The 8,692-nt window shown below is 49.6% G+C and overlaps 1 protein-coding gene across 1 annotated transcript; it reads right to left on the reverse strand.

The window, feature by feature from the left end:
- Positions 1 to 15: 15 nt before the first annotated feature.
- On the reverse strand, positions 16 to 8,686 carry LOC120859435 (butyrophilin-like protein 1; the record flags this gene model as incomplete). Its single annotated transcript, XM_040235544.1, has 5 exons — positions 8,313 to 8,686; positions 7,043 to 7,137; positions 4,589 to 4,936; positions 375 to 656; positions 16 to 258 (listed from the first exon to the last, which is right to left on the reverse strand). Coding segments are annotated over exons 2-5 (958 nt in total), but the record flags the coding sequence as incomplete, so codon positions are not given.
- Positions 8,687 to 8,692: the final 6 nt, after the last annotated feature.

Below are 8,692 nucleotides of genomic sequence, written 5' to 3' on the forward strand. Positions count from 1 at the left end.
CCTCCCTCTCAGCACCAGCTGCCACATTCACCAGCCTTGACCCCTGTCCTGCCTTACCTGCGTCCTTCAGCATTTCCTCCTTTGTCTGACGGTCCTGCTCTCTAGTCTGGCACAGAGTCTCCTTTTCTCGCATCTCCTGCACCTTCGTGGAATGTTCTCTCTTGGTGTAACATCCAGCCCCAAGGAGCAAGATCACCAGCACAGTCAGGCTCACCGAGAAAGCCACCTTCCAGGGAGAGGCCTGGGGGAAGAAGGGCTCTGCAGCCCAGCCAGACACCCCGTCAGGGCCCCCGCCCAGGACAGCCCAGCCCGGAACACCCAGGAACACCCGGCCCCCTCCTCCAGCCCTGCTGGAAGCCAGGAGCCCCTCTGACCTGGGATGAAAATGGCCATGGCCTTCTCCTGGCCCAGGACAGGGTTGAGGATGGAGCAGGTCACGTTCCCCACAGAGCTGTCTCGCACCACCAGCGCCGCCTCCACGCTGAACAGCCCTTCAGCATCCTGGGTGTGGGTCTCGGAGAACGCCAGGAACTTCTCTCCGCTGAGGTCTCTCCACTGCACCTGGGGCTTCGGGAACCACCCCGAGCCCGTGCACACCACACGGACTCCATCTTCCTCAGGCCCTGTGATGCGCACCTGAGGGGCAGAGCCCACACCTGCGGGAGGCAAGATGTAGAGCCCAGGGCCCCAGCAGTGCCTACGTGTGCACAACTCCAGGGGGCGCCCTGCACTTGGCATTCTGGGGGCTCTGGGGGCAGCCTGCTCCCACAGGAGCAAGGAGGCGGCCTTGCCTCGGCGAACAGAAGGAAGGAGCATGGGGACCCCCAGGGTTTCAGAGGGCTGGGGCTCTTCTCCCCAGTAGTGCAGCAGGAAGGGCTGATGCCATGTAAACAGAAGGAGGAATGTGGTCCCAGGTCCACCCTTATCCTGGACTCTCCTCACCTCACACTCTCCCAGGGCGTCTGCTTCCACACCCACTGCCTCTCTTTGTAAATCACCGCCAAAATTAAGTCATCTAACAACTCTATGTCCTGAACATCCCTTCGTCTTATCCACCGGTTTACCTCTACCCAAATTCCTCACATATACTTCCCACTCATAATTCTAGAACTGAATATGTGATTTGGCCCCATCCATGATGGATTTTGTATAAAAATATTGCCAACTCTTCACTCCTCTTTACATCCAGCTCCCTGTCTGCCACAGTTTTGGTGCCTCCACACTGTGCCTCTGGGCCAGTCCTGTGACTCAACTAGCCACTAAGAGATTAGGTCACATGACTAGGTTGTAAAGTCCTTGCGTCGTTGGACTGCTCTCCACCAAGGGGAGGACGTGTTTGCTCTAGTGCAGCCTTTCCTGCTGAAACTTTCCTAGATCAATCAACAGCCAGTTGAACAAACCCACAGGAACAGACCCAGCAAAGGTTCTTATGTGACCTCCTCATCTGACTGTAATGAGAAATACGAATTAAAAATAACAGGCTTCATTCTCCCTGTTGAAAATAAGGGCAGAGATTCCCCTTCCCTTGTTTTTCTTAGAATACTTACTTGAGAAAACCTGTAATTGTAGGTATTTTCTCCCCAGTTTTAAATGTGTATAAATCCTTTTTGAGAACTAGATAAGAATTTTGACCCAGGAATGTCTTTCACTAGGACCTAGGAGCCATCTGTAAATATAAAGTTCAAGGGAAACAGCACCCTACTTTCCCCTTCCCTGTGGGAGGATAGGAGCCCAGCTTCAGCCATCACCAAGCTACAAGGTGTAAAAATACCTCCTGTCATGAAAACATAAGAATTTGTTTTTCCTCGGGCTTAAACCAATTAGCTAACATAGATGGTCAGCTCAATTACCAGGAAAATTTAGAGTGAACTGTATGACAGACGGTGCTATCAAGTCCTCCGACATGAGGAATAGTTATTGTTCTTCTTAAAAACAAGTATGTAATGGGTTGTATCTGCTTGGCTTTATAAAAGGGGGGAGATATCTTTCTGTCTTTACAATCTCTTAGTCGATTGCCTGTGATGTCTATCACATACTGGTTGAATGCCCATTCAGTAATAAAACTGTATTCTTTCTCCACTAACTATGAAGATGATTTCTGGTTTGGGAGATTTTGTTTTTGTTTTTGTTTTGTAGCCAGCATGACCAAAGAGGTATGAATAAACCCATATAAGATTAATCAAATACAGCCGAAACTAGCTGTACTCCCTTCATGCCTGAATTAAATAAATGGTTACTGTTATACGCCACTGTGATCTTTGTGACTGTTTATTACACAGCATTATCTTGACAATAGATAACTAACATACATAAAGCAAAGAATCTTGCCCACCATTCAATTCTACAAGAATCAAGTCATTAACCTCTCAGTTACTCACTGACGGTACATTCTGAAAGGAATTCGGGGTGAAAATAGGGCAAGGCACTCTGTGCTTTGGAAAAACAGGCCCCTTAGATACTTAGAGATATCTCAGGAAAAAAATATTTAGTGAACCTAGATTCTTGCATCTTCCTGCTGCTGCTGCTGCTGCTGCTGCTGCTAAGTCACTTCAGTCGTGTCCGACTCTGTGCGACCCCATAGACAGCAGGCCACCAGGCTCCGCCATCCCTGGGATTCTCCAGGCAAGAACGCTGGAGTGGGTTGCCATGTCCTTCTCCAGTGCATGAAAGTGAAAAATGAAAGAGAAGTCACTCAGTCACGTCCGACTCTTCGAGACCCCATGGACTGCAGCCCACCAGGCTCCTCCGTCCATGGGATTTTCCAGGCAAGAGTACTGGAGTGGGGTGCCATTGCCTTCTCCGCATCTTCCTAGAAAAGTGCTAATATTATTAACTGAGATATCTGATCCTTGCAACAAACAGTAACATTTTACCAAAGTGTACGCTTGACTTCTGGGCTTCCCCAGTGGCTCAGCAGTAAAGAATCTACCTGCAATGCAGGAGCAACAGGAGACTCAGGTTAGATCCCTGGGCTGGGAAGATCCCCTGGAGGAGGAAATGGCAGCCCACTCCAGTATTCTTACCTGGAGAATCCCATGGCCGGAAGAGTCTGGTGGGCTACAAGTTCATGGGGTCGCAGAGTCGGACACGACCAAAGCCACTTAGCATACTAAGCATGCTTGACTGCACTTGTTCCCTAGCCAAAATCCTGTATAAACTGGCTTCTCCCCCTACCTCATTGGAGCAGTTTCTCAGAGCTACTGAGAAGCTATTTCCTGGATTATATACCCCTCAGTAAGACCCTGAATAAAACACAGCTCACAGTTCTTAAGTTGTGTGTTTTTCTTCAATCAACACACATAATTTTCAATATTCTTACCACTAAACAACAAACAGCCAATGCAAAACCCTCAGAGTTTCTGCAGTCTCCTCTTCCCCCCAAACTCTGCCCCCAAATCCACTCACTCAGCTTGCTCTACTTTCTAAACATCACAGATATTTGATTCCCTCGTCCCTCTATGTGATCCCATTGTCTCTTCTGGGGGTCAGCCTGTGGACCTCGTAACTACATCCATGCCTTCAGCCTGGCTCACCTTTCATTCACCCTCTTCACAGCTGACCAAAGAAATGTCCCAGGAACTGCCCTGTTTAAAATGTCCTCAGTGGTGCATCAGCATCCATAGCACAGCATGCAAAGTCTTCTACAACCTAGCCTCTACCTGGCCCCTCAAATTCCTCTCCTCTTCCCCCAGCTTCCACTGTCTGTGCCCCTCAGGGGCCACACACTGCAGCACCAAGGACTCCGGTTAACTGCTAGCAACTGCAATCACCATCACCACGCTCTATCTCCTCTCTTCTCTCTTCCTCTCCTTTCTTCTCCTCTCCCCTGACTTCTCATATTCCAGTCCATCATCCTCAAGGGCTCTTTGCAGCCTGATCTAATGAACTCAGGGGCCCCTTTCAGTGTATATTACCTGCAAAATTCTCCTGACCACCAGAGAGCATTAATCAATCCTTTCTCTGTGCACGCCGTGCCAAGAACATATCTTTATTCAATTGTTGTCATCTCTTACAACCCTCCATTTACTCATCTTATCAACCATGAGGGCTTCCTGCTCCAGCCCCTCCTCCTCCAGTCACACTCCTCCAGCCACACTCCTGCCTCAGGGTTTCACGCCAGGTGTTTCCTCTGCTGGGAACTCTGGTCCCACAGATATCTACATGGCTAAATCCCTACTTCCTTTGAGCCTCTGCTCAAATTGTCAGAAAATCCCAGCCCAAAGCCCCACATAACACAAGCCCACCCGACCCCATCCTAGTCCCCTTCCACTGTTATATTTGCCCTTTTGTCATAAGTATTAATACTTACCACCTCCTAATTTCCTCTATAACCTATTTATCAAAGTATTTATGTACTGCCTCTAGAATATAAACTCCACAGAACAGGGAACATTGTTTGGTTCACTGATGCATCCCAGGTGCCCAGAACAGGATGTGACATAGAGTAGGGTTTCAATATGTTTGTACCAAATAATGGAACGAGTGGATGAGCCTCCTGTTCCATATCTATAAAATGAGGGATTGATTGCCATTATCCCTGAAGTTCCTCCCAACTCCAATACTCCAGGATCAAAAATAAGTCACCAACCTGCCACCTTCAGCTCCAAATTGGCCTCTTCGTAGAAGCCTCCCTTTCTGAAGAAGCAGGTGTACAGCCCATTGTCATAAACATGGACATTCTGGATACGCACGGCAGCTTCTCCCTGGTTGAGGAGGTCCCTCACCAGCGAGGTCCGCCCTGCGTAAGGAACCATCTGCTCCTCCTTCTGTTCGAGTCGGTCTTGATAGATGAACACGGCTTCTGAAAACTTGGAGCGGAACCACCTCAGCTCCATGTCTTCGGCACTCATGGCTGGAGATACACTGCAGGGTAGCAGGACTTCCCCGCCCAGCACTGCCACAATGGGGTCCGGGGGAGCGATCACGGTGAACTCCTCTGTGGACACAGACACAGGAGTGAAAGAGGAGGAGACACAGAGGGAGCGCGGAACACACACTCTGTGTGATGGAAAGCCCCGGGCAGGCTGGGGACAGGTGTCAGGTGGGATGAACCCTGACCTGATAGGTTGAGCTGTGATGATTCTGAATTTGAGCTAGACTGATGATAATTTTGTGACCCAGAAAAGATGTCAAAGAGAGTCCCTCATCCATCTGTATTGCTGTCTTCACACCCTTCCATGGAAAATTCTAGCTCAATGGTTTCCACCTTCAGCATGCAGTAAAATCAGCAAGAGGGCTTATAAAACTGCAGTGCTGGGCCAACACCCCCAGAGATTCAGTAAGGTGTGGGGTGGGCCCAAGGATGTGCATTTCTAAACAATTCCCCAGGAAGCTGGTACTGATGTTCCAGGGGCCTCACTCTGAGAAGCACAGCTCTATCCGGCCCCTCTTGGGTAGGCCTGAACCCTGACCAAAAAGAATACCTGTGGTCAAGCTCAAAACTCCTTGATCATTCAGTCACATCCTAGTATAGCCACACTATTCTATTCCAGAGCTAAATTTATCTCTGTTCATGACTTTCTCCCCAGCTCAAATGTGCACTAAAAACTAGACAGAAATACTGTTTCCATTAAAAGCCTACCTTCACTGTTTTCACCCACAAGTTTCACCCCACTGACCTCGTCTCAGAGCCCTTGGCCTTCTGAGGCCTGGAGGATGGGCCACAACCTGACCCTTGTGCAGGGCGGCCCTGCTGGATCTACAGAGAATGACTCCTCAGCTCCTGAGCTGCTCAGAGTTGATCTGAGTCACCATGGTCTCTCACCTGGAGGGCGAAAGTACACTGGCCTCCCTGGGTCTCCTCTCCTCACTCCCAAGTCTGCAGCTCTTTCCACCTGTAAACCATGCCCCCACTCTACCCAAAGCTTTGCCGACTCTCCTCAGTTCCTTCAGTGAACCAAAGGCCTGATGGGGATGACATCCAGGGCTTCTGGCCCAAGCTCCTACTTCTCGCCCTCTCCTTCACTTTGCTCTAGCCAAGACTTGCCTCCACAGTCCCTTGAACAATCCAGGCCCACAGGCAGCTTTGCACTGGCTGTTCTCTCTTGCAGAAGCCATGCTTCCACTGGAACCCTCACAGGCTCACCCCCTCCTCCAGGTTTTATTCTTATCTCACTGTCTCACTGAACACCTCACTGAACACTGCTGCCTGCTTCTCACCTCCACATGCCTGACTGCCCTCTTCCCCAGGCTGCTTCACTGCTTCTCCTCTCATTGCTTATAAAAAACTTTTCATTATACTCCTTTCATGCATTTATTGTTCATGGTTCCCTGCTACATTGTAAGATTTTACAATGACATGAATCTGCCTGGTTTGTTCATAAAAAGCACCTACCACATGTTCAACACTCTGTAAATATATGAGAAATGGAAAGAAATAATTAATGAATGTGTTATGTAAAATAAAGATACTACACACAAAAATGAGGTGAAAGATATTGTCACATATGCCATAGTTGAATTCTTAAAACATCATAAACACCTCATTGGATAGATATCAAGGCATTTTGTTTTTTTTGTTTTTTTTTTATTTTTTTTATTTTTTTACACTTTTCTTTTCTTTTCTTTTTCTAATTTTTTATTTTACTTTACAATTCTGTATTGGTTTTGCCATACATTGACATGAATCCACCACTTTTTATATGCCTTGAGGCTTAATTATAAGGTTTATAGTCTTTATATTGAGGCTTAGTGAAGTCATTCAGTCATGTCCAGCTCTTTGCGACCCCATGGACTGTAGTCTACCATACTCCACCGTCCATGGGATTTTCCCAGGCAAGAGTACTGGAGTGAGTTGCCATTTCCTTCTCCAGAGGATCTTCCCAACCCAGGGACTGAACCCAGATCTCCCGCATTATAAGCAGACGCTTTACCGTCTGAGCTACCAGGCTTAAGACTCTCAAAAGTTGAATGACAATTACTGGTTTGGGGAGCATCATAATTTTCTAGAAAAGAGACTTTTCAAACAGCAACCCACTCCTGATGGAGAGAACCAGCCCAGCTCCCAGGAATCCACACAGGAAGAGGGGTGGGGTATACTCACGTGCAAAATCCCCAGTGGGCAGCTGCATGAAGAGGAGCAGAGAGATGAGGTGGCTGAGCCCAGAGCAGCGGGAGAAGCCTTCCATCTCCTCAGAGCTGGGGAGACACAGGGCAGGAGGCAGACCCAGGGCTGGCCCAGAGCTCAGGGACCCCGGTGGGGACGAGGGCTCAGGGCCAGAAACAGTCCTGCAGGAGCAGAGCCCCACAACTGGATCCCTGTGCTGATGAGGTGCTGTGTTCCCCACAACTCTGACACCCAGAAAGCACTGAGCCTGGGCTCCTCCCAGACCTGTAGAAGCCTCTGTGGGGCTAAACAACCACAAGGTTTGCTTGGGAAAAACACCCTCCTTCCCTTCCCACCCAAATAGCACCTGCAGCCCAGCCCACTCTGCTCAGAACACCAGGTGCTTCCTTTCCCAGCACCGGGGGACCCGAGTTGGGACCATCGTGCATCTCCCACCAGCAATGCCTGTCTACCAGTTAGGCACAGAGACCCAGGTTCAGCTCTTCACTGTGAAGTACAGGCCAGCTCCCACTTGGGGCCCCACAAACGTCCTCCTCAAGGGGACTGTGGGTCCTTCAGAGGCACTGTGTGCTGCCTTTGCTGCTGGATTAGTTCACCTGCATTTCAACCCCACCCAGGCCTTTCCCACAGGGACCAAGGACAAGGCCCGCACCGAGGTGCCCAGTCAGTCCCCACAGACAGCCTAATCCTCATCCGCACTGAATTTAAAGAAGATCTCTGCACTGGGGTTGGAGATCCCAGTGGAAACAGAGCAGCCAACGAGAAAAAAAATGAGTCCTTGTCAGAGAAAAGACCCCAAAACACTAAATGTTTGCAGTGGGGGAGGAGGCAGCTTAGGGTCCTGGGAAGGACAGATACTAGGGGCTAAGCGCTGAGTCCTCCCCTCAAGACTGGGCCCCTGTCTGCCAAGTTTCTTAACCATCTTCGTGTTATTCCTCTTCTGCAAAATGAGGATATTAACGGCATTTCCATCTCAAGGTCTTCATGAGAATCACATGAATTTATATTTATAGTCACTACATGGAATCAGAAAACAACCTATTACTAGTAAGTGCTTTAGCAACAACACTGAAACAAATGAGTGCAGGCACACCCCTCACTGTGGTGGTCCTGGGTCTCCCTAGAGCCACTGCACCATCCAGCACACCCACCCTGCCCCCAGCCCCGCCACCTGCTCAGCCTCATCCTCAGCCCTGCTGCTCCCTGCCTGCTCTTCTTGCCCACAGTGTCTTCAAAACCCACTTACCTGCTCTGAAAGGCCGGGACTTCAGGAGCGCCTCTAAGCTCAGCAGCATGAGAAGGTTCAGGGACCCTGGCAGACCCCAAATCTGCCCTCAGAATTCACACCTGAAGTTAGTCACTCAGAGCCCCAATCCTGATCCAGATCCAAGTCTGAGTTCCTCATGTCTGGGGGCAGGTGGTCTCAGGAGAGTGGAGAAGCAGCAGAGCCCAGCCCGGGGTGTCTGCAGAGACCGGACCATGGGACCCTCAGAAACAATCCCGGACAGCTCAGTCCACCCTTCTCTGGTTCCTTCACTATTGGAAAGTGAAACCTGGAAAAAGCGGTCCCGGCAGACTCTGCCCTGCCCTCTGGACAGTCACCCGGTTATCAAGAAGGAAACAGCA

The sequence above is a fragment of the Oryx dammah genome, unplaced genomic scaffold (assembly GCF_014754425.2).
Source record: "Oryx dammah isolate SB20612 unplaced genomic scaffold, SCBI_Odam_1.1 HiC_scaffold_940, whole genome shotgun sequence".
Taxonomy (NCBI): domain Eukaryota; kingdom Metazoa; phylum Chordata; class Mammalia; order Artiodactyla; family Bovidae; genus Oryx; species Oryx dammah.